Source organism: Bufo bufo, chromosome 3 (assembly GCF_905171765.1).
Source record: "Bufo bufo chromosome 3, aBufBuf1.1, whole genome shotgun sequence".
Taxonomy (NCBI): domain Eukaryota; kingdom Metazoa; phylum Chordata; class Amphibia; order Anura; family Bufonidae; genus Bufo; species Bufo bufo.
Genome location: NC_053391.1, coordinates 118,043,772 through 118,069,397, shown reverse-complemented (window position 1 = coordinate 118,069,397; position 25,626 = coordinate 118,043,772). Strand labels below are relative to the sequence as shown.

The 25,626-nt window shown below is 44.6% G+C and overlaps 1 protein-coding gene across 1 annotated transcript in view; it reads left to right on the top strand.

Moving 5' to 3' along the window:
* PAFAH1B1 (platelet activating factor acetylhydrolase 1b regulatory subunit 1) overlaps positions 1-25,626 on the top strand; it is a 65,318-nt gene that overhangs the window by 29,562 nt on the left and 10,130 nt on the right. The window contains exons 2-6 of the mRNA XM_040423496.1: positions 2,263-2,466; positions 17,635-17,719; positions 19,136-19,210; positions 20,335-20,541; positions 24,154-24,322. Coding sequence (XP_040279430.1) covers positions 2,435-2,466; positions 17,635-17,719; positions 19,136-19,210; positions 20,335-20,541; positions 24,154-24,322 — 568 coding nt within the window. The 5' untranslated portion in view covers positions 2,263-2,434. The remainder of the gene's footprint in view (positions 1-2,262; positions 2,467-17,634; positions 17,720-19,135; positions 19,211-20,334; positions 20,542-24,153; positions 24,323-25,626) is intronic.

The following is a 25,626-nucleotide window of genomic DNA, read 5'->3' as shown; positions in this document are numbered from 1 at the left end:
AAATGTTAACGCCTGCATTTCTCCAGGTTAATTGATGTGGTGTACGCTGATTTTTATTTTATCCCCCCCCTCTCCCCTAGAAGCTGGTTAAAATTGTAATTCAGAAATGCCAAGTGCCAGTCTTTATCTAGTTGATTTGCATTCCACGGAGAAGTGATTACTGGTGCGCGGCGTTTCTCACAATGAGACGTAGGAACGCTCCTGAGATTCTGCTGACACAGGACCTGAAATTCAAGTGTCAGCAAAAACCTTCTCAGTTACTGTATATGTGAAAGTGGATGATATCTTATTCATTGTCCACAGTGCGTTCATCTTCTACTTGATGGTGGACAGTGTGTTAACTCTTCATAATCCAAAAATAAAACTTGTATACAGTTGTGTTATACGGTGCCTCTAGAGCAGTAGTTCTCAACTTTTTAATGCCAAGTGCCCCCTAGTGACAAGAAGTTGGAATTGAGTACCTCAAGGAAGTGAACAGTTAATGTTAACAAAATAAGGCTATTCTCACGCCGCTGTCCTAGGCTGTGTTGTAAACCTGTATCTGCACTTTCAGATTTGACAGAAAGAATAGCGCAGCTTGCATCGCTAATCTTTGTCAAAACAGGCACCACATTAGGACCCATAATGGATAAGTATTACTTTTTAAATTACATTCCGTGCTACAGTACAGGAGAATACAGCATTATATACCTATGACATCCAATGACTTCTCCTCTGGTATAGATGTTCTCTTTACCCTTCTCCGTTCAGACCAGACCGCCATGATGACTACTTTCAGCCATATCTTGTCTCTGCAGAGTTTGTCACAGAAATATCTGAGGGTCCTATTTGTCAATCATCCTCCCTGCCTTCTGAATACCGCGTCATGCCATAACAATACTGTACCCGCTGTGCTCTACAGTACTGCAGAGACAGTTTCCCCCTGAAAATGCTGGTACTGCACAGATTGTGACCACTTGAATAATCTACCCAAGTGTGTCCCAAAATAAGCAAATGGTGCCCCTGACAGTAATGGTGGCATAAATCGTGTCCGCCCCCCCCCCCCCCCCCCCCCCAAAAAAAAATACACCACGGACGTGTGAATGGACCCTTAATGGCACATTGCTCCCAGAAGTAATAATGCCCACCACCGTGCCCTTCAGTAGTTTTAAAACGCACCATAATTGCTCCCCATAGTATTAAAGTTCCCTCAATGTTATGTGCCCCAGTAGTAAATATGCCTTCTTATAGTGCTTCAGTAATAATAAAGCCCCCATAGTGTGTCCGTTATGGAGCTGCCAGTAGTTCTAATGTTCCCATTGTGCGCCCCCAGTAATGATGACCTTCCTGTAGTGCTGCCCAAAGAAAAATAGCATTGTGAGCTTTCTGCATCTTGGCACAGGCGGTCACGATGATGGAGGCATCGGCCCCTGTGGCCTGCCACAAAATGCTACTGTATTGCTGTGCTCACAGAAGAGATACAGTTGAACGTGACCTAGCGGCCACCAATGAAACATTGCGGGGTGTTTGGGCAGTCCCGTGTGCCACCTCACCTTACAGAGTGTATCCTTTGGGGTACTTGTGCTGCAGATGGAGCACCATTTCTCTAAAGGGAAGGTCCCCAAACTTTTCTATGCTGTGAGCCCTATTTCAGAGATGGCCGGGAGCAGCAGGCAGTTGAAAAATAGGCGACATTTTAAATGTGGAGTAACAAAAATGACATTGTAAACATTTGCTGCAAAACTTTTTAGTGTAAACTTAAAAAAAATTGTTTTTTTCTGCTTGAATGAACAGAACCGGGGCTCCTCAGACATTTGATTAGTATGTAGCAGTATTTGCCTGCTTTCTGTGGTTTTCCTTAGAACCGTGTCATGTAGGCCCTGTACTTGACATAAGTTTTTAGTTTTTCCTGTCCTGTTCTTTTAAATGAGGCTTTCTTCACGTTGGCATCATGGCTTCCCTTAGGCGTGATGGATCTGTCATTTGGTCCAAGCAGTGTCTGACTAACCCAGTTGACATAGTGGGCCCTTAAGTTTTCTGTCCTCTTTGGGCAGCACATACGGCAGAGGATGCAATGCTGTTCTCGCTGTGAAGTGACGAAGCCCTGCTGGAATGTCCTGGCACGGATATGAACAGCGACAACTGATGCACACCCGTGTCATCACACTTGAAAATTTCTGCATTTCCATTGCACAGCTATGTATCCTAGACGACACGTGTTTTCTTTAAAATTTGTGATCCAAGAAGTTTCTTTGTGCTTAAGACTTCTGTTTTGTTTTCTAGGTGGAATGAACCTGCCGCGTTGAATGACTCAAGTTTTCTTTGGGAGTCCTCTTGTGGTTTCTTGCAGCTGAAGCCACTCTGTGGCCATATTCATCGTAGACTCGGAGTTCCTTAGGATTAGTGAACTCCTGAAGGTCTCCACCACTGTATTGTTTCTGGGACTGAATTCATCATGGTCCTGTCACAGAGGCAACGAGATGAGCTGTAAGTTACTTACAAGAATTTTTTTTTAAAGTGTTTTTGCCTGTGCTTTCAATTGCAGACCTATAAAGCATGTTGGGTTGGTTTACAGACTTGTTTTTCCTTATTAAGACTGCTCGGCTCTGGTGTATGGCTCATAAATGTAAGACTAATGTAAGGTGCTGTGCCCTGCCCATGGCCTTCAGCTGAGTTTGGGTGTAGTAGACGTGATACAGAAATTAAACAGGCTCAACTGGTTTAGGCCTCGTGCACACGGCCGTTGTTTTGGCGTCTCAGATGCGGACCCATTCACTTCAATAGGGCCGCAAAAGATGCAGACAGCACTCAGTGTGCTGTCCGCATCCGTTGCTCCGTTCCATGGCCCCGCAAAAAAAAATAACCTGTCCTATTCTTGTCCGTGCTTTGCGGACAAGAATAGGCAGTTATATTAAAGGCTGTCCGTGCAAATTGTAGAACGCGCACGGACGCCTTCCGTGTTTTGTGGATCCGCGATTTGTGGACAGCAGAACACACGCTGGTCGTGTGCATGTAGCCTTAGGCCTCATGCACGCGGCCGAGAGCGGTCCGTGTAAACCCGGCCGGATTCCTTCTGACAGCTGGAGCGCACGGAGTCATTGGTTGCTATGGCGGCGTGCGCTTCATGCCGCTGCTGCTGTACAGTGATACACTCGTATGATCTATACGAGTGTATCACTGTACAGCAGCGGCGGCATGAAGCGCACGCCGTCATAGCAACCAATGACGCCGTGCGCTCCTGCTGTCAGAAGGAATCCCGGCCGGGTTACCACGGACCGCTCTCGGCCGCGGAACACGGCCGTGTGCATGAGGCCTTACTCTGTGAAAATGCAGCTTGTGCTGTTAATTCCCTTTTTATAAAGGAAGAAAATCAAAGGTGGTACTGTACTAGAAACCTATCCACTGGAATGAGCGAGTAAGGCTAGTTTCAGAGAACATCCTGTCAGATCTGTCACTGCCGGTTGCTGCCAGAATGCCGTCCGACCCCATAAACTATAATGGGGTCCAGCGGAGATCTGCCCGAAACCCTGCAAATATGCAGAGAATTGGCCGGACAAATACTGCTACACGCGTTTTGTGTATGAAGAAATAGCCTGCCAGAAAGCGGTGTCGGCAGTGTGAAACTAACTTAAAATTCTTTAGCTTCCAGTTTTAATGTTTATATTTGTTTGAAGAATAGGAAACCATACAGTCTTCTAATATACATCATACATGTATTTAAAATTTTGCTTGCAGACATTTGTTATATCCACACTGTAACCTCTAAAGAAAAAAAATGGTGCTGCCCACTTTAGCCCTGTGTAATGCATGCATAGAAGAGCTAAATAGGACTAAACATGGCATCAGTCATGACTTCTGTGAGGGTCACGTGACCTTTGGCATTCAGTTACCTGTCCAGTTATCCAACAGGTAATAAATAGCTTGGGGAGCAGATTATATATATATATATATATATATATATATATATATATATATATATATATATATATATATATATATATATATATATATATAATACACTGCTCAAAAAAATAAAGGGAACACTTAAACAACACAATGTAACTCCAAGTCAATCACACTTCTGTGAAATCAAACTGTCCACTTAGGAAGCAACACTGAGTGACAATCAATTTCACATGCTGTTGTGCAAATGGGATAGACAACAGGTGGAAATTATAGGCAATTAGCAAGACACCCCCAATAAAGGAGTGGTTCTGCAGGTGGTAACCACAGACCACTTCTCAGTTCCTATGCTTCCTGGCTGATGTTTTGGTCACTTTTGAATGCTGCCGGTGCTTTCACTCTAGTGGTAGCATGAGACGGAGTCTACAACCACACAAGTGGCTCAGGTAGTGCAGCTTATCCAGGATGGCACATCAATGCGAGCTGTGGCAAGAAGGTTTGCTGTGTCTGTCAGCGTAGTGTCCAGAGCATGGAGGCGCTACCAAGAGACAGGCCAGTACATCAGGAGACGCGGAGGAGGCCGTAGGAGGGCAACAACCCAGCAGCAGGACCCGCTACCTCCGCCTTTGTGCAAGGGAGGAACAGGAGGAGCACTGCCAGAGCCCTGCAAAATGACCTCCAGCAGGCCACAAATGTGCATGTGTCTGCTCAAACGGTCAGAAACAGACTCCATGAGGGTGATATGAGGGCCCGACGTCCACAGGTGGGGGTTGTGCTTACAGCCCAACACCGTGCAGGACGTTTGGCATTTGCCAGAGAACACCAAGATTGGCAAATTCGCCACTGGCGCCCTGTGCTCTTCACAGATGAAAGCAGGTTCACACTGAGCATGTGACAGTCTGGAGACGCCGTGGAGAACGTTCTGCTGCCTGCAACATCCTCCAGCATGACCGGTTTGGCATTGGGTCAGTAATGGTGTGGGATGGCATTTCTTTGGAGGGCCGCACAGCCCTCCATGTGCTCGCCAGAGGTAGCCTGACTGCCATTAGGTACCGAGATGAAATCCTCAGACCCCTTGTGAGACCATATGCTGGTGCGGTTGGCCCTGGGTTCCTCCTAATGCAAGACAATGCTAGACCTCATGTGGCTGGAGTGTGTCAGCAGTTCCTGCAAGTCTAAGGCCTTGATGCTATGGACTGGCCCGCCCGTTCCCCAGACCTGAATCCAATTGAGCACATCTGGGACATCATGTCTCGCTCTATCCACCAACGTCGCGTTGCACCACAGACTGTCCAGGAGTTGGCAGATGCTTTAGTCCAGGTCTGGGAGGAGATCCCTCAGGAGACCGTCCGCCACCTCATCAGGAGCATGCACAGGCGTTGTAGGGAGGTCATACAGGCACGTGGAGGCCACACACACTGAGCTTCATTTTGACTTGTTTTAAGGACATTACATCAAAGTTGGATCAGCCTGTAGTGTGTTTTTTCCACTTTAATTTTGTGTGTGACTCCTAATCCAGACCTCCATGGGATAAAAAATTTGATTTCCATTTTTTTATTTTTGTGTGATTTTGTTGTCAGCACATTCAACTATGTAAAGAACAAAGTATTTCAGAAGAATATTTAATTCAGATCTAGGATGTTATTTTTGTGTTCCCTTTATTTTTTTGAGCAGTGTATATTCAGTGTTGTCTGTGTAGAAGAATCTCACATTGCTCTCCGTGTCTTGTCTATTTATTTTCTTCTTTAAACGTAACTTTGACAACATCACTTAGAAACAGGTGGCCATTTTACAGATCATCTGGAGACAGACATGTAAATACACACACAATGAAATGGTTATTGTCATAACCACAATAATTGTTTCCACAATTGGTTCTAGTTGGTTATCCAGAGAAGTGTCCTGTGTGCTGACCCAGCACATGTATGCCATGTAACTGTTACCTAATGAATGTTATCACGTGACTGATGCCATGGGTTATAGCATTCTATTGTGCGGAGAGGGGTCAGCTGCCTGATATATGGGAAGGTATGAAAGCAGAATTTTAAATGTGTATTTAAAAAATAATAGTACAAAAATTGATTATATATAACAAAAAAAGTGGAACACCCCTTTGTTAGGTTTTTCCTGGAGAACTTGCGTGGATTAGGTGACCAGATGCAGGAATATCCACATCCTGGCTTCAATAGCAGCAGACATGGGGTCATTTTGTTTGAGTTCACTGAAGGTTCCTATGACAGCACTGACGGGACAGAACAGGGAATGTTGTGAACCTGCAACTGGCGGTTTTACAACACAGGCCTGTAACCTCTGGATCTGACCATAAAAGTAATCTATTAAAGGGAAAGCATTACCATTACAACTAGACAGTCAACTAATATATATATATATATATATATTACACTCACCTAAAGAATTATTAGGAACACCTGTTCTATTTCTCATTAATGCAACTATCTAGTCAACCAATCACATGGCAGTTGCTTCAATGCATTTAGGGGGGTGGTCCTGGTCAAGACAATCTCCTGAACTCCAAACTGAATGTCAGAATGGGAAAGAAAGGTATTTCACAATCTGCTCAGTTACTGGGATTTTCACGCACAACCATTTCTAGGGTTTACAAAGAATGGTGTGAAAAGGGAAAAACATCCAGTATGCGGCAGTCCTGTGGGCAAAAATGCCTTGTGGATGCTAGAGGTCAGAGGAGAATGGCCGACTGATTCAAGCTGATAGAAGAGCAACGTTGACTGAAATAACCACTCGTTACAACCGAGGTATGCAGCAAAGCATTTGTGAAGCCACAACATGCACAACCTTGAGGCGGATGGGCTACAACAGCAGAAGACCCCACCGGGGTACCACTCATCTCCACTACAAATAGGAAAAAGAGGCTACAATTTGCACGAGCTCACCAAAATTGGACTGTTGAAGACTGGAAAAATGTTGCCTGGTCTGATGAGTCTCGATTTCTGTTGAGACATTCAAATGGTAGAGTCTGAATTTGGCGTAAACAGAATGAGAACATGTATCCATCCTCTGATGGCTACTTCCAGCAAAATAATGCACCATGTCACAAAGCTCGAATCATTTCAAATTGGTTTCTTGAACATGACAATGAGTTCACTGTACTAAAATGCCCCCCACAGTCACCAGATCTCAACCCAATAGAGCATCTTTGGGATGTGGTGGAACGGGAGCTTCGTGCCCTGGATGTGCATCCCTCAAATCTCCATCAACTGCAAGATGCTATCCTATCAATATGGGCCAACATTTCTAAAGAATGCTATCAGCACCTTGTGAATCAATGCCACGTAGAATTAAGGCAGTTCTGAAGGCAAAAGGGGGTCCAACACCGTATTAGTATGGTGTTCCTAATAATTCTTTAGGTGAGTGTATATACACTGCTCAAAAAAATAAAGGGAACACTTAAACAACACAATGTAACTCCAAGTCAATCACACTTCTGTGTAATCAAACTGTCCACTTAAAAAGCAACACTGAGTGACAATCAATTTCACATGCTGTTGTGCAAATGGGATAGGCAACAGGTGGAAATCATAGGCAATTAGCAAGACACCCCCAATAAAGGAGTGGTTCTGCAGGTGGTGACCACAGACCACTTCTCAGTTCCTATGCTTCCTGGCTGATGTTTTGGTCACTTTTGAATGCTGGCGGTGCTTTCACTCTAGTGGTAGCATGAGACGGAGTCTACAAACCACACAAGTGGCTCAGGTAGTGCAGCTTATCCAGGATGGCACATTAATGTGAGCTGTGGCAAGAAGGTTTGCTGTGTCTGTCAGCGTAGTGTCCAGAGCATGGAGGCGCTACCAGGAGACAGGCCAGTACATCAGGAGACGCGGAGGAGGCCGTAGGAGGGCAACAACCCAGCAGCAGGACTGCTACCTCCGCCTTTGGGCAAGGAGGAACAGGAGGAGCACTGCCAGAGCCCTGCAAAATGACCTCCAGCAGGTCACAAATGTGCATGTGTCTGCTCAAACGGTCAGAAACAGACTCTATGAGGGCCTGACGTCCACAGGTGGGGGTTGTGCTTACAGCCCAACACCGTGCAGGACGTTTGGCATTTGCCAGAGAACACCAAGATTGGCAAATTCGCCACTGGCGCCCTGTGCTCTTCACAGATGAAAGCAGGTTCACACTGAGCACATGTGACAAACGTGACCGTCTGGAGACGCCGTGGAGAACGTTCTGCTGCCTGCAATATCCTCCAGCATGACCGGTTTGGCATTGGGTCAGTAATGGTGTGGGGTGGCATTTCTTTGGAGGGCCGCACAGCCCTCCATGTGCTCGCCAGAGGTAGCCTGACTGCCATTAGGTACCGAGATGAGATCCTCAGACCCCTTGTGAGACCATATGCTGGTGCGGTTGGCCCTGGGTTCCTCCTAATGCAAGACAATGCTAGACCTCATGTGGCTGGAGTGTGTCAGCAGTTCCTGCAAGACGAAGGCATTGATGCTATGGACTGGCCCGCCCGTTCCCAAGACCTGAATCCAATTGAGCACATCTGGGACATAATGTCTCGCTCTATACACCAACGTCACGTTGCACCACAGACTGTCCAGGAGTTGGCAGATGCTTTAGTCCAGTTCTGGGAGGAGATCCCTCAGGAGACCGTCCGCCACCTCATCAGGAGCATGCACAGGCGTTGTAGGGAGGTCATACAGGCACGTGGAGGCCACACACTAGGGATCGACCGATTATCGGTTTTACCGATATTATCGGCCGATATTCAGGATTTTGACCGTTATCGGTATCGGCATCTATTTTGCAGATATACCGATAACGTATTGGGAACACAGAACACGCTGCTGTCAGTGCTCTCCGTGTTTCCTCAGAAGCACAAGGGAGAAGGAAGCAGTGTCTCCCTCTACCTGTGATGCCGCTGCCGCCAATTAGAGGAGAGAAGACAAGAGAAGGGGAGGAGCTGCGGCCACCGCTCCACCAATGAAGAGAAGTTTCATTAATTCATATACAGGAGGCGGGAGCTGGCTGCAGAATCACATAGCCGGCTCCCGATCTCTATGAGCGGTAGTTGCGGTGCGCAGTAGTTAACCCCTTAGGTGCCGCGGATATCAGCTATCGCTCATAGAGGTCGGGAGCCGGCTATGTGATTCTGCAGCCAGCTCACGCCTCCTGTATATGAATTAATGAAAGACTTATCTTGGTGGCGCAGTGCGCTCCCCCCAATCACCCCAGTATTAATTATTGGCGGTGCAGTGGGCCCCCTCCACCCAAGCCCCCCCCCCAGTATTAATCATTGGTGGCAGTGGCCACAGGATCTCCTCTCCCCTGCTCCTCCGATAGGAGCCCCAGCAGTGTAAGCCTGGGGCTCCGATCGGTTACCATGGCAGCCAGGACGCTACTGAAGCCCTGGCTGCCATGTTCAGCTCCATGCTGCTGTGTGCACAAAGCACAGAGCAGCAGGGACAGTGTGAGATCCTATTCACCCTGATAGATCTCTATCAGGGTGAATAGGACAAGGGTTCTAGTCCCTAAGGGGGCTAAAAGTTAGTAAAAAAAAAATATTAAAGCGATCCGCTAGTGTCTGCTCTGCCCAACCATCCTAATATAATTGCTTTTGGTGCAGCCGTTTTGCCAAAAAAAGAACTTTTATTAATATGCTAATGAGCCTCTAGGTGCTATGGGGGCGTCATTAGCACCTAGAGGCTCCGTCTACCTTCAGAAACTGCCGCCGCCCAGCGCGTCCATCTCCTCCTGAATGCGATCCTCCCTGTGAGCGCCTGTATTCGGCGCATGCGCAGTGAATGTCTGACCGCTTCCCTGCTCAGACATCTCCACTGCGCCTGCGCGATGACATCATAGTGCTCTGAGGAACAGGCGCAGTGGAGATGTCTGAGCAGGGAAGCTGTCAGACATTCACTGCGCATGCGCTGAATACAGGCGCTCACAGGGAGGATCGCATTCATTAGGAGATGGGCGGGCTGGAGGGACGCGCTGGGCGGTGGCAGTTTCTGAAGGTAGACGGAGCCTCTAGGTGCTAATGACGCCCCCATAGCACCTAGAGGCTCATTAGCATATTAATAAAAGTTCTTTTTTTTAGCAAATCGGCTGCCCCAAAAGCAATTATATTAGGATGGTTGGGCAGAGCAGACACTAGCGGATCGCTAGTGTCTGGCAGCTAAATATGTGCAACGAAGTGATAGAAACCCTTAAGTATAAATGAAAAAGAAAGATTTACAAAAGAAAATTAAAATACACGTTAAATATAAATTTTCTGCAGATTTGTGTAGGATTTTTTTTTAAAAAAAATGAAAATTCCCAGAATATCGGTATAAGCTATTGGCCTGAAAGTTCACAAATTATCGGTATCGGCCCTAAAAAATCAATATCTGTCGATCCCTACCACACACACTACTGAGCCTCATTTTGACTTGTTTTAAGGACGTTACATCAAAGTTGGATCAGCCTGTAGTGTGTTTTCCACTTTAATTTTGTGTGACTCCAAATCCAGACCTCCATGGGTTGAAAAATTTGATTTCCATTTTTTTTATTTTTGTGTGATTGTTGTCAGCACATTCAACTATGTAAAGAACAAAGTATTTCAGCAGAATATTTAATTAAAGGGAACCTGTCATCGGGATTTTGTGTATAGAGCTGAGGACATGGGTTGCTAGATGACCGCTAGCACATCCGCAATACCCAGTCCCTATAGCTCTGTGTGCTTTTATTGTGTAAAAAAACGATTTGATACATATGCAAATTAACCTGAGATGAGTCCTGTATGTGAGATCAGTTGGGGACAGGACTCATCTCAGGTTAATTTGCATATGTATCAAATCGTTTTCTTTTACGCAATAAAAGCACACAGAGCTATCGGGACTGGGTATTGCGGATGTGCTAGCGGTCATCTAGCAACCCATGTCCTCAGCTCTATAAACAAAATCCCGGTGACAGGTTCCCTTTAACTCAGATCTAGGATGTTATTTTTGTGTTCCCTTTACTTTTCTAATCTGCTTTACTGCTCCTCCTCTTATATATGTGGTGGAATGCAATTGCAGAAAAATCTGCATTATGAATAGTTCTGCGTGTATTGCTATGGAGTTTAAATGTGTCGTCTTCAAAGGTGATGTGCAGTGACTTAACATTGATGACCAATCTTCAGGACTGGTCCGAGTCCCACCCCTGCCGCCCGATCAGCTTATGTGAGCACTGTCTCCTCTTCAATATTACCTGTTCGTTGTCTGCTTTTTCACGGGAGATAAGTGAATGGGACGACCAGTTGTAATTGCACTGCAAAGGAAGCGGTGCACATAGGCAGTGCTCACAATAGTTGATCGGCGGTGGGGGAGTCGGATCACCACTAATCGGATACTGATTAACTGAGGATAGGTCATTAATATTTAAAAATATTTAGGCTTTAAAAATTTGCTGATTTTTGTAAAAGCCAATTTCTCCAGTGAATTCATTGGGAAATTATAATCCGCCTCAAAAAGCACATGAACTACAAAATCTGCACATTTGGATTTGTGTAAATTTTTTTATGCCGTGGGTAAAGGCCCCCCAAGAATATAAAATTAGAAGTATGTGCATGGTTTATTCATATGCAGAAATTGACATTTTCATAATTCTGGACATGTCTCAACAACGCAGCACAAGGTGCAGCTCTATAGAATGTAAGCGGGCAGACTCTCTGTGCCATATGTCCATGAACTCTATTATTGGTTTCATTAGGATGCACTGCTGGCATAGGTAGCAGGACATGGGACCTTGTAGTAGGAATAATGTAGCATTATGATTGGGAAATGCAACCTGAGTGGCTGACATGGAGGCAGAAGTGATGTGCAGAATATTCTGTACAGTACAGGTAGCTCAGGTAGGTGGTGGAGCATGTCTTACGTGAAAAATGACTTAAGGCACCAATACACCTTCGTGAGCTGTCTCTTCCTATTCTGTACACTCTTGTTTCGACCAACTGAGCCAGACAGACCCCATTGTAAGGCTTGCTTCACACATCACTGTTTTGGTCAGTGTTTGGTTGCACCTCTGATTTTGGCTTGAAATCACTGATTAAACAGTGCTGTGTCAGTAAGGCATAAGTCATCAGATTCTATTGTCTGAGGAATCCATCTGTCATAGTTTCCATTATAAAAGAAAGCTATAATGCTGGTGTGAGCTTAGTGTTACTACAAATTAATAAACCTGCAGTAAAGAGATCCTTAATTAAAGGTGTTGTCCGAGTTATGGAAGAAAGATATAGTACTGTAAATCTGATGGTCAGCAATATATAGCTAAGCAAGTTTTAGGCAAAAAAATATCTATTTCATCATTTCCCTGGTTCTCTTCTGGCCCTTTTGTTTACTTGCAATAAAAACAACCTCTGCCCCTCCCCCTGCACTGCTAAGGGAGTGAATACAAGTACTGCCCTGAGTGACAGGTCTGCCTGCTGGGAGACTCAGCAGCATGTTGTATGTGTAGAACTACAAGTCCTAGCTGTATAATGACACTGCTAATACACACAGAATCTTCCCCCTACCTGCAATGCTCTGCAGAACTTCTCTTTCAGCTCCTGTGCCCAGCCCTGAGTCTGTGCAGCTGAAGGGGTTAATAATCTTGGGAGAGAGCAATAAGCAGTCGGCAGTGCAGGGGGGCGTGGCCAGTACAGATCTTTCAGGCTTGTGCAGGTACATTATCAGAGCAGGGAGAGAAGCTGACATCACAGGTCATGTGACCCTCAGTGAAATCTGAGAAACCAGCCACTGGAGATAAAGTGAGTTAATTGTAAAGCTGTTACATTTGCCTAGTTAGAAACATAGAAAGAACAGAACAAAACAATAACTGACAAGCCTTTTAACAGCCAGTTTTAAAGGGAAGTTTAGTTTAGGTTTACTACAGGGCCATGTATAATTCTGTTGGGCTACTTTCACACCGGCAGGCTCTTCTGGCATAGAATCAGCCAGACAAAAACCGTTGCAAACAGCAGTTTATGCCCGGCCAATTTCCAGCATATTTGCTGGGCTGCGACCGGACCCCACTATAGTCAGTGGGGTCCGGCAGGTGGAAGTATCTGGCATTGCTGGACCTGGAGAACTCCAGCAGGCTGTCTGCCACAGATTTGAAGCTAGCCTTAGGTGCTGTACAGCAAGTACATGCTGATGAAGTGGCATTTCCTCCATGTTGGTGAATGTGTTGCAGATGGTATGTGAACTTTGGGATTGGCCATCACTAGCTGATCGTGGGGGTCTGCACGCTGCCAAACAGCTGTTCGGGTGTAGCTCCATGGCTGAAAGTTATCTCCCAGACTGCACAGCTCGGTCAGTGCTGTAGTAATGTGCTCCCTCCACTACATGGGCGGCCATGCTGTTTATTTTCGGTGACAGCTTCCAGCGACAGCCACACTCAAGTAACTGGTCGGCTGGGGGGAGTGGTTTCATGTTCCTGCTGATCAGCTACTGATGGCCTTTCCAGTGGATAGACCTTCACTTTAATAAAGGCTGGACAACACCTTTGACATCAGTCCAGAATCGGAGGTTTGGGAATATTTTTATTCCTCATTTTGGGGACTGAAGTTGAGGACTGACTCCTGACTCCATTTCTTCTTTCTGGGGCAGTCATAGGTGTTGCAGAAATTACAAATTTAGTAAATTTCACTGTATGCCTGTATATATTAGCTTATTGCAGATGTGTTTTATGGGTCATTTAGCTCAGGTCAAGATTAGTTCTGTGGGTCAAATGTGCTCTGCAAATTTATTTATTTTTGTGCATTTGGTACTTGGGTGGTTGGTTATTGCATCAGATTGCCCTATCCACTCTTGGAGGAGAAGACCGTCCTGTAATGGAAACCAGCACCGTGACCTCCTGACAGAACTAAAATCAGTTATACCAGCAGATGTCTGGTCTAAATTTTCTTTAGCTATTTGTGATACAGTAGTTATTACCAGCATGCATGTTTCAGCTTTTTATTTTACCATGTTTCCATAGTATTAAAAATATATTAAGAGTTCTTCATAGTGGCCTTCACCTGCAAGAGGTGGTAAAAGACCTGTTCAAATAGCATCATGCACTTCTTGATGATAAATTATATTTGGGCATGTAATGGAGTGATGTTCTTCATCATCCTTCTTTTTTTTTTTTGTGATATCTGTGTGAGCATAGCTTACATGTTAAAGGTGTTGTCCAGGATTATCCTAGCCTCCAGATAGGCCATCAGTATCTGATAAACAGAGGTCAGACACCCTACACTCACCCCCCCGATCAGCTGTTTTGGGGTGCCGCCAGAACTACATAGCTTTGAGCTGGTTACTGCAGTGCTGCCCCCATTGCTGTGAATGGGAGCAGTGCTGCAGTAAGAAGCCCCATCAGCCACACAGTAGGCCGACCTGTGTAGTTCATGCTCTGACTTCCAACACCCAAGCTAACCTGAAACAGCTGATTAGAAAAGATGTGTCCCCCTGCTGATGAGATATTGGAGGCTTATTCTGAAGGCAGGCCATCAGTCATAACATCTAGGACAACTCTTACAACCTTTTGTTGTGCCAGCACTGCATCTCTTTCATCCTTAGACTTGTTGGAGGCCCAGAGGTCACGTTACATAAGGTATTAAAGGGTAGTTCCCGTCTCGTACTGATAAACCTGACGTAAAAGAGGCTTTTAAAGTGCACTGGTGTAACCTTGCACTATTTGAAATGCAACCCTACTGAATTGTGTGCTGTGTGTCTGGAGCCCAGACCATTAACACCCAGTATTGATTTTACTCTTCTACTGGATTTGTAAAGCTCCTTTTTGCCATCTAGAGGTGACTGCGCATTGTATAAATGTCAGCCTTTCTGTGTAGGACAATCCAGTCTTCCGGGAAGCTGCACATCAGCATGCAGGAGACGGGCCACCTCTACCCGACCTTGTCAGCTTCTCCTCAGATGTTGGGGGTCTTGTGCATCTGTCGGTAAGATTGCTCAGGCCTAGACCTAAACCACAGAGACACAATATGGATACCGGCCATGTTCATCCCACACTTTCCTTGGTCCCTTCTATAGATATGCCTATTCTTGTCTCAGAAAGAACAATAATAGGATATTTTGAAGACTGGCCGCACGGATGCAGACCACATACAGATGACATCCGTGTGCTGTCCACATTTTTTGTGGGACAATCTAGTTTTTATTGAAATCATTTTGGAGTGTGTTAGACTTTTGATCACATTTTATTAATTTTTTTTTTTTTTGTAAGTAGTAATGAGAAAATTGCAAATGGCAAATTTTTAGCCTATTTTAATGGGGGGTGTCTGTGGCTGACACTGTTATGGGGGGAGGGGGTGTCTGTGGCTGACACTGTTATAGGGGGGGGGTGTCTGTGGCTGACACTGTTATAGGGGGGGGGGTGTCTGTGGCTGACACTGTTATGGGGGGGGGGGTGTCTGTGGCTGGCACTGTTATGGGGGGGTGCCTGGGGGCTGGCACAACACTGATATGGGGGTCTACAGTAGTTTTGTAATGGCAGCGGGAACCGGTGCAGTCACTGTACTAATCGTATCGAACTGCAGGCAATGTTTAACTATAGAATATCTTCAATCCAGCAGCCTGTACTTGCGTCCATAGCTGGCAGGAGACTGTGTGGGCGGGCACTGGCAGCGTAACTCAAAACATCACACGCCACCTGCTTAATAGATAAAGTGGGTGGAGCAGGCGCGTGACGTAGTGAGTTACGCTGCCCGTGCCCGCCCAGCCTCCTGCCTGCTATAGACGCAAGTACAGGCTATAGATATTCTATAGTTAAACATTACCTGCAGTTGGATACGATTTAGTACAGTGAGCGGGACCCGGTGTAACAGGATACAGTGACTGCACTGGGCCCTGCTGCCATTACAAAACAAGATGCCGGCCCCCTCCTCGCTGATACACCTCCGACTGCGCTGTGCAGCATGCGGTCGGCGGTGTATCAGTGTAAACTGCAGCATTCACCTTTTTTTTTTTTTTTTCTTTTTTTTTTTTTGTAATGTTTTTTTAAGCTCGTATTTGAGCGTACAAAATCTATTTTTTATTCTGGACAATCGTGGATTTTTAAAATCCCTTTATTATGTTGGCCTTCCGAAATTATGTTTTGGCCTCGTTCTGGGTTTTTCACCCTTTAGATGCTGTGATCTCGCTTGATCATGGCATATAAAGGCTTTATTTAACACTGTCGGCATTATTGCAAGTCGCGGTAATTAGCCGAGGTCTCTGCTGTTTGAAACAGCGGAGACCTGCTGAACGTGCAAGGGGGCGCCATATTTGCCTATCGGTCCATCGCCGTGCATGTTCGGCGCTGGTATCGGAAGGGTTAAAAAAAAAAAAAAAAGTTATAATGGCAAAGAGAAAAAAACAGCTAGTCTTCACTTCCTGGTCACTTGCAACACACAGGAAATGGCTGCTCAGCCAATCACTGGCCTTGGTATTGACCCACCTTATCCAGTAACTGGCTGAGTGGTCCTTTCCTGTGTGTCAAGATGGCCAAGGAAGTTACTCATCATAGACTATAATCTCACATCTTTCCTTTCTTTGGATAGAAGATTATGTGAAAAACAACTGACTTTGTGGCTTTGAATGATTTTATTTGATGTGTGGTTATAGCCGCTCTATGCTCCATATTTGCTATGCAGATGTAAAAAAAAAAAAAAGTAGAAATCGGCTGTAAATCTGTATTGCAGTTCCTACATTGATCTGTTAAAGCATGTGAATATCAGATTTGTAGCATAAGTGGGATTTCTCTGAAAAGTTTATTTAGAAGTTTTATCTTTTATCATTTTGGCGTTTATTCTGATACAGATTAATGAAAAAAACAAATATGGAATTGTTTTTAAAATTGGAAGCCAAGTCCATAGTTGTGTCATTTTATTTTGCACACTGCTGTCAAATTGACCATTTTGATATCTCTTCCTTCCACCCCTCCCCATACACATGACTGGTCAGTAGAGAGGAATACACGGCTGCCATTCACCTGTCCCATGAGCACAAATGATGGGGCATGATAAAATCCAAGAGTCTGGGGACATTCAGGTCTATGGCTTCTTTTGGGAATTCCTCGACTATTATTGGGGTTGTAGTAAATGTGACTTCAGTGGTTGTCGCCACAACCAGGAAAATCTATGTATAACTGTGTCATAGGATTTGCATCTGGTCACTGCCGCACCAGTCCAGCTCTTGTCTTATGGCTGGTCTGCGGACAGGGTCATGTGCTCCACTGCAGCCAATCATAGGCCTGTCACTGCTGGCTCACTTACTGCTTGGGGATCAGCTTATGACTGGAGCTGCGGAAACTTGAAAATCTCTAGAGTTTAAGGGTCCATTCACACGTCCGTATGTGTTTTGCGGATCTGCAAAACACGGACACCGGCAATGTGCGTTCAGCATTTTGCGGATCGCACATCGACGGCACTCTTATAGAAAATGCCTTTTCTTGTCCGCAATTGCGGACAAGAATAGGACATGTTCTATTTCTTTTCGGAACGGGAGTGCGGATGCGGACAGCATATTCCGGCCTCATTGAAAATGAATGGGTCTGCCCCTGTTCCACAAAATTGCGGACCCATTTAGCGGATGTGTGAATGGACCCTTAGCCTTACAACATGGTAAATTGGTGGCTAGCTGTAAATTAGCATATGTATGGTTTAACGTAAAAGGCAAAGTAAAACCAAAAATTGCTATCTTGAAGTTGTCCAGAACTGGGTAACACGGTTTCTAGTCTTTGCATGTTTCCTCAGCAAGAATCTAGTTCTACAATTATGTTTCACTTTTATTTCAGAAATCGAGCTATAGCAGACTATCTTCGTTCTAATGGCTATGAAGAGGCATACTCCGTTTTTAAGAAGGAGGCAGAGCTAGATATGGTAAGGTACTCAACACTTCAGTATATCTGTATTAGATGTGTGTACAGTGGGGTCCTGGACAAGTGTAAGTTGAAAATATTGTAACTTGAGACCATAACTCTTTGGAAAACTGGTTATTGTTGCCAAAAGCTGAAATGTTATCCTAAAAGAAGAGAAAATGAAGATAAAGTAAACTAAGCAGCAAACTAATACACATCAAGTAAGGGGGGATTTATCAAACTGGTATAAAGTAGAACTGGCTTTAGTTGCCCATAACAACCAATAGGATTCCGCCTTTCATTTTCCAAAGGAGCTGTGAAAAATGAAAGGTGGAATCTGGTTGGTTGCTGTGGGCAACTAAGCCAGTTCTACTTTATACCAGTTTGAGAAGTCTTCACATCTAGAAGCCAGAAAGCTTCCTGAAGCTGTAAATCGCATATTCAGGGTCTTGTCCATTACCCACTGATTACCAAATATATAACATGGAGCCGTTCTCGGATGGTGTCCAAAGGAGCAGCTCATCCTGACACCGTTAAAGAGCAGTACAGAATGAGGCGCTAGGAAGTCTAATACTGGTCTTCTACCAGTGAGGTGCCCACATTGGTTGGACCTTCCAGTCCAGTTAGCCACGTGCCACAGATCAGCAGTGTTTGGCATGGAGTCTGGTTTTATGTTACGGTGGGACAGGAAAGCACTTTGTTGAAAATATTGTATCCTGAGGGCATCGTGACTTGACGGACCCCTGTATTTGTGTGTGTGTATGGATATATTTTAATGTTAGTGTCATTGACGTGCTAATCTGCCTATTATACCAGATTAATTTTCAGAAAAATAATCTTTACATCAGTATTATGTTTTCTGTCTGTTGAAACAAATGATTTTTATGCGTCATTTATTCACTTCAGTGTTTAAAAAATAAATAAAAAATAAACTCCTTTTTACAGTTTTTTTTATCTTGTGGATGGAAAGCAGCATGTTTTCTCCCTTCAAAAATAGCACAAACTGATGCTCAAAATAATCAAATCAATGGGTGATGGTGAATTTTTTTAATTTCTTTTCCTCTGATGGAGCATTGTCCACATCCGATCTGCATTTTTTTGCAGATCATATTCAGACCCATTCACTTCATTGGGGCCACAAAAGATGTGGACAGAACACTGTGTGCCGGCAGCATCCTTAAGTCCGTTCCGCCGCCCTGCAAAAATAGAACATGCCCTATTCTTGTCCGTTCTTTGCGAACAAGGATAGGACAGTTCTATGGACGACATCAGTGTTTTTGTGGATCTGCAAAAACTGCAACGACCACGTGCACGAGCCCTTACAGTTCAGAATTGTGAGCCAGTGTCTCATTGTGTATGGTGACATGCATGATGCATAATGATTTCATATGGTATCTAGAAAGGACGTTTCTCTACATTGAGCTTTTTTCTATTTCAGAATGAAGAGCTAGATAAGAAGTATGCCGGCCTGCTGGAGAAGAAATGGACATCAGTTATCAGATTACAGAAGAAGGTAACAGCCCGGTGTTGCTGTATATGTTTTAACAGGGTGAAAATGGCTGTTTCAGGAGGAGTGTATCATTATCAAAATATAAGGCTTAGTATGTATTTTTTTAAATCTTTGTTGCTCCCCCAAGAGAGAAATGGGAGGAAACGGCGTATTGTATGGACCGTGCAGATAAAATGAATTTCTAGGGGAACACTCAATCCAAAGGGGTTGTCCCAATAGAAACAGTTTAATCCACAGCTGTCAAATGAGTGAGTCTCTGACCCCTGGGCTCCACGTCCCTCGTGAGAAGAGGTCCCATGTTCTCCTGTTGTAATGGAGATAGCAGAGTAAATCACTTTTTTTGTTTTTATTGCATTTTTATATCTTGACCATGGTTCTTTGGTTGCACAGTGCAGTAAACTAAGTTTATGCACACAAACTAGAATTGTAACTTTAGGATTTATGACTGAAATGCCAAAATCCTCATGTTGAACAGACAGACTACTTTTAGAGACTTGACGAGCTCTTTAATGGTAGACAACCATTGTACCAGTCCTTTTGAGGGGTTCTATTCAGTGAGCAGTCTCTTGGATTTGAGTATAGTGGCATGATGTGCCTTTCTTATTAAATGTATTTAAAGCGGCTCCGTCACCGGGATCACCCCTGGGTTTGATTCTGCTGTTTAAAATGACACCTTCCTCCTTCCATCTCAAGCACCAGGAGGCAGGCGCTTTCAGTATGAGCACTACTATGCAATCCCTTACCACATCTAAACACATCCCCCTCCCCTTAATTGACTGCTCTAGACCAAGTCCTAGTCGTACTCTAAAGCTGTCAATCAAGAGGAGGGGGCGGTAGGAGTTGCATAGCTATGCTCGTACTGAAAAAGCCCGACTCCTGGTGCTCGAAATTGCCTGCCAGCAAAGGAATGGAAGTATGATTTTTATCAACAACCATGGTGCCGGCAGCGAGGAGGAAGGTGTTATTTTATGCTGCAGGATTACCGACACCAGGCTATGTGCTTGGTTTAATAGGGGTCATCTGGTGCCAAGACATACCTGAGGAGTCGGTGCTGGGTAAATCCTTTGTGGTCGTGACCTAGCACAAGATGTCAGTGAATGAATGTAGTTCATTTTTAACCCTGACAGGTAATGGAATTAGAATCAAAGCTGAATGAAGCGAAAGAAGAGTTTACATCTGGCGGACCAATTGGTCAGAAGAGAGACCCCAAAGAATGGATACCACGCCCTCCTGAAAAATATGCACTTAGTGGTCATCGAAGTCCGGTCACTCGCGTCATTTTCCATCCAGTTTTTAGTGTTATGGTCACTGCTTCAGAGGATGCAACAATTAAGGTATTCTTGCTCTGTATACTTTTTTGTAAATTAGAAGAATGGTCATTATAGTGTTTCAAAAATAAGATAATGGGGGAGATTTATCAGATCCATCCAACCAATCGACAAACCTTGTTGCCTATAACGACTAATTGCAGTCAGCCTTCATTTTCCACAGCAGTCTTCAGAAATATAAGCTCAACATTGATTGGATGTTATGGTTAGTAAGGCCTGTATATATGTAAGGGTAGGTTCACATCTCCACTAATTTAATCCGTCAGAGGAACAGACTATCTGAGTTTCCACATTCAGCGGACACCGCCGCTCCCCCGCTGCATCCCCGTTAGCTATAGTTGGATCCGGAGGCTTTCCGGCCTAAATGACTGCTTTCTTCCGGAAAAATACCTCCTTACAATAGCTGAGATGTGAACCTTTCCGTAAGGGAGTTTTAATAAGTTTCCCTATTGTATTTATTGGCCCATGCATTCATGCAGAACTTCACTATACAATGAAGTAAGCTGAATTTGGAATCCTGTTCCCTTTACTATAGGTTTGTGTACAGAGGTGTGGTGTAATATTTACAGCATTCCCCTTGTGGTTCTTTATTTGTGTAAGGCATGAAGTAAGTGACAGAAGATCCCGATCAAATGTCAGTGCAAGTCCAAGCCTCCGATGTTCAGCATGAAACTCTAAACTCTTGACTTCCACTAAGTGTTTACCTTTGTCCTTGCCAAAACGCCGTCACTAATACCTACACTCTAGCAACCGCTCATCTCTATGCAGAGGCGGTGACTGCTGCTTGTAAATGCAGCTCTCACCTTCTGTAACTACCAGACAGTAATTGGGAACGAATGGTTCATTCCCTACAATATCCTGCTCTGTTGGTCCATGTAAAGTGGCCTTCAGGGCTCATGCATACGAATGTATTTTTTTATGGGACATACGTGGACTTATTCACTTCAGTGGGGCAGAAAAAGATGTGGACAGCACACCGTGTACTGTCTGAATCCGTATGTCCGTTCTGCGGCCACCCAAAAATATAGAACATGTCCTATTATTGTCTTGGTTACGGACAAAGATAGGACAGTTCTCTTATGGCCTGGACGTTCTGTTCCACAGAATGCAGAACATACGTGACCGGTATCCTAGTTTTGCTGAACTATGATTTGCCGAATGCAAAAATGGCTACAGCCATGTGCATGAGCCCTTACAGGCAATAAATCTTCAAGGGTATCTGTGAGATCCAGTCTTCCTTTGTCTGATTGACAGCCTATGGCCCCATTCACACGACCGTACTTTTGCTCCACGTCCGATCTACATTTTTGCGAATCGCACATACACTAGCACTTCCATAGTCACATCCATTGTTGCAATGCAAGTTGATCCAGAGGAACGAAAAAAAAAAAAAAAAAAATAAACCTGTGAGGTAGAAGCCAATTTTCCTCACTTTAGGGGAAAAAACTCCCGACTCCAATTTGTACAAATGCTAGTTTCTGATGATTGACCTATGTAAAGGTGCCACTGATCACCTGATTAACAAGCAAATGCGCATTCGTTGGGTGAAACCATTGTTGTTGCGGACCCCAAAGTCATCTGTGGGCATCAGATTGCTCGTCTCCTCACAGAGGAAATGATTGTTTAATGTAAGTGCAGCTTTCTCTTCCTGACAAGCATTTACAGTAATTATTGGGAGCAAACAGGTTTGTTGCTGATAATTGCCTGCACAGTTGGCCCATGTAAAGGGGCCTTTTTTGATTGAAGCTGAAAAGAAATAAAGTGAAGATTTATATTTTTTTTAAAGCAGAGTTTCCATCATGGATTTTGCGTCAAAATCTGCATGTTAGGGTACTTTCACACCTGCGTTAAACTTTTCCGGTATTGAGTTCTGTCCTAGGGGCTCAATACTGGAAAAAAACGGATTAATTTTATCCTAATGCATTCTGAATAAGGAGGAATCCGTTCAGGATGTCTTCAGTTCAGTCAGTGTATGGTTTTTGGACGGAGAAAATACCGCAATGCATTTGTAAGACTGATCCACAGCCGTATCGGTCTACAAATGCATTCCGTTTGCATGCAGATTGCCGGATCACTCTGCCGCAAGGCTGAAAGTACCCCAACACGTGGCTTTGTCATTGATGTTGCTGCAGATTTGCCTTGGAATTCACCCCATGCAGTGCCCTCTGCAGTCCCCATGAGTTGATAAGCTGCAGTGGATTTTAAATGATTTTGAAGTGGGAAATATGCAGCCTATATATGTCACGTGTAGATGGAAAAAATAAATTGAGAACTACTTGGCTCTGTTTTCCAGTCACTAGAATTTTTTTTTTTTCTCCGATTCTGAATGACTGTATTATCTGCAGGTTGTGTAAACTACATTTCTAAATGGAAGAAGCTCTGCCTGATTTCTTTCATCTGAATGTTTGGAGCTTTTGTTTCTTCAGTTCATTATTCATTTTCTGGTGTAGAATTAGTTTGTCGCTAATTGAAAGGGGTGTTAAATCAGCGTCTCCATAATAATTACTTGTCATCACCTTTTTATGTGTCAGATAGCCAACCTGACAAGTCTTGAAATGCGCTGTCATGGGTAATTAGGATGTGAATGCGCTTGCAAGGCCATGCGTCTCCAGTCTAATACTGGAGGTTAGACAAAGGGTCTCCTCCTTTCTCCATGACTTTTGTATATGTTGACTCCCCTCACTCCCTTCTTCTTTTATTAGGTTATCATGTAATAGAGCTAATCTACTTTATGATTCTTCATGTTGGATTAGCTTGGCTGATGATGTGAGTAGTTCATCCTGGGTGCCACCTCCCTATGGTCCTAACGTTTGGCCCAGTAAATAATAATAAAAAATCTTGGGACCGCGAGTAGGTGAATTTAAAATCCCAGTTCAGGGGAGCAAGTCCGGACGATAGGGGTTGTCTTTTCCAATGCCTGGCGACCACTTTAAAGAGGGTTGTCTGGGCTTTTACTATCGATCCTGAGGATAGGTCATCAATATCAGTCTGGCAGGGGTCCGACACCTGACATCCGATCAGCTGTATGAGGAGATGGCGCGTGCAGTCCACACATGTCGTCTCTCTTCCTGTCCACTGCTACTAGGTCTATGGCAGAGACCATAGACCGCAGCGGTGAACAGGAAGAAAGAAGGTAGATGGCACCTGCACGCGCCGTCTGCTCATACAGCTGATCAGTGTGGGGTCGGGCCCCCGCTGATCTGATATTTATGACCTATCCTGAGGATAGGTCATCGATAATAAAAGCCCGGGCAACACTTAAGGTTTCTCTTTAGTTTATTATATATTTTTCTTGAGCTCGTGCTTTTGCTGACTTTTTGATAATGAAACAGCGATTAAATTGGGTGAACACCTCCTTCCTCCATCTACCACAGCGTGTAGTGGTATTTGTTTTTCTGGTTGTTACTTGTGTGTTCTGGTTGTGATTTTTCATGTTTGTTTGACAATTAATTGTGTAGGAAAACCCCAGCGCTGAATGGCTAATCCAAAGCAAGCTTTCTTTGTGTGCCTTGCTAATTATACGGAGAGGTGCCAGACTGCCCTGCCGAGTGCAAATGGAAGCCTCCACAAGCTGTCAAGCCACGGCCTGGTGCTAACAGTTTCCTCTCTCCATGTTAGGTGTGGGACTACGAGACAGGAGACTTTGAACGCACACTCAAGGGACACACGGACTCTGTACAAGATATTTCATTTGATCATTCTGGCAAGTTTCTGGCCTCCTGCTCAGCCGACATGACTATCAAGCTATGGGATTTCCAAGGATTTGAGTGCATTAGGACCATGCATGGTATGTGCCAGTGCTCCTTGTCTGCCGGAATGTAAATTCATATCCCAGTGAAACATGTTTGGCTACACAGATGCGTGTTTCGCACCCACGCGTATGCTGGCTTCCACGCCAGGATGTATAAAATACACTTTTGTGTAGATATGCCTTGTATTGTGTGGGTTGAACAAAGCCAAAAGCTTCATAGCTCTATGCAGTTTTTTCCTTATAAAACATAATTTTTTCAAACAGATCTTAACTTACAACTTAAAGGGAACCTGTCACCCCCCAAAAACCGTCCCAAGCCGCCAGCAGTACCTGACAGTAGCCAGCAGTGTGTTTCTGATGATGCCTTTCTTTCTGAAGGCTGATTCAGCAAAAGTACTGAAAACGTTGTTTTATCCCCTGCCCGGCACGCTTCTCCCTACATGCTTGAAGTCAAGGGGGCAGCGGCCTCCTTGCTTCAAGTCACGGTAACCACGCCCCCTTCCCTGCCCATTCGCTTTGACGGACAGCGTTTATGCAGAGAGTTCGGCAAAGCCCGCCAAACTGCCGGCTGTCAGTCGCAGCGAAGGGGCAGGGAAGGGGGCGTGGTTATCTTGACTTGAAGCAAGCAGGCCGCTGCCCCCTTGCCTTCAAGCAGGACTAGAGAAGCGCGCCGGGCAGGGGATAAAAGAACGTTTTCTGAGCTTTAGCCGCATCTGCCTTCAGGAAGAAAATTATCGTCAAACACGCTGCAGGCTACTGTGAGGTACTGCTGGCGGCTTGGGATAGTTTTTGGAGGTGACCGGTTCCCTTTAAGAGCACGTAACTTTGTCAAACTAAAATAGGGATGACCTATAATATTTTAAGTTTCCCCTAATTAACAGTGCACCCCCATCTGTCAAACAAGGGGACTGAAAAGAAATGACTTCCATGTTGTGTGCAATCATTGCAGATATTGTATGCACTATGGGATGCAGTCTGTGTGTCACATATACCTCCGAACAGCTGACTGGCAGAGGAATCTTCTGACACCCTATGTCACTACAGAATGTGGAAGTGTTTACTTTTCAGACCCTCTCGTTTGGCACTTTAGTGGGCTCGGATTCAATTAGACTGACTAGCATAGCTCTGTAAGGAAGTCGTGCTGATGCTCGCATTTAAAGAGGTCTTGTGAAATCATATGGGATATTGCAGATGACCACATCCCCACAATATACAAACAAAGCTGTTAAATGGCTTCTAGTTTTAATACTGATTCTTTACTGTATATTATTTATTCATCTGTTTTTTACTTCAGAGAAGTGTAAATTACGCTCTGTTCACATCTGCATCTCGGTTTCCTG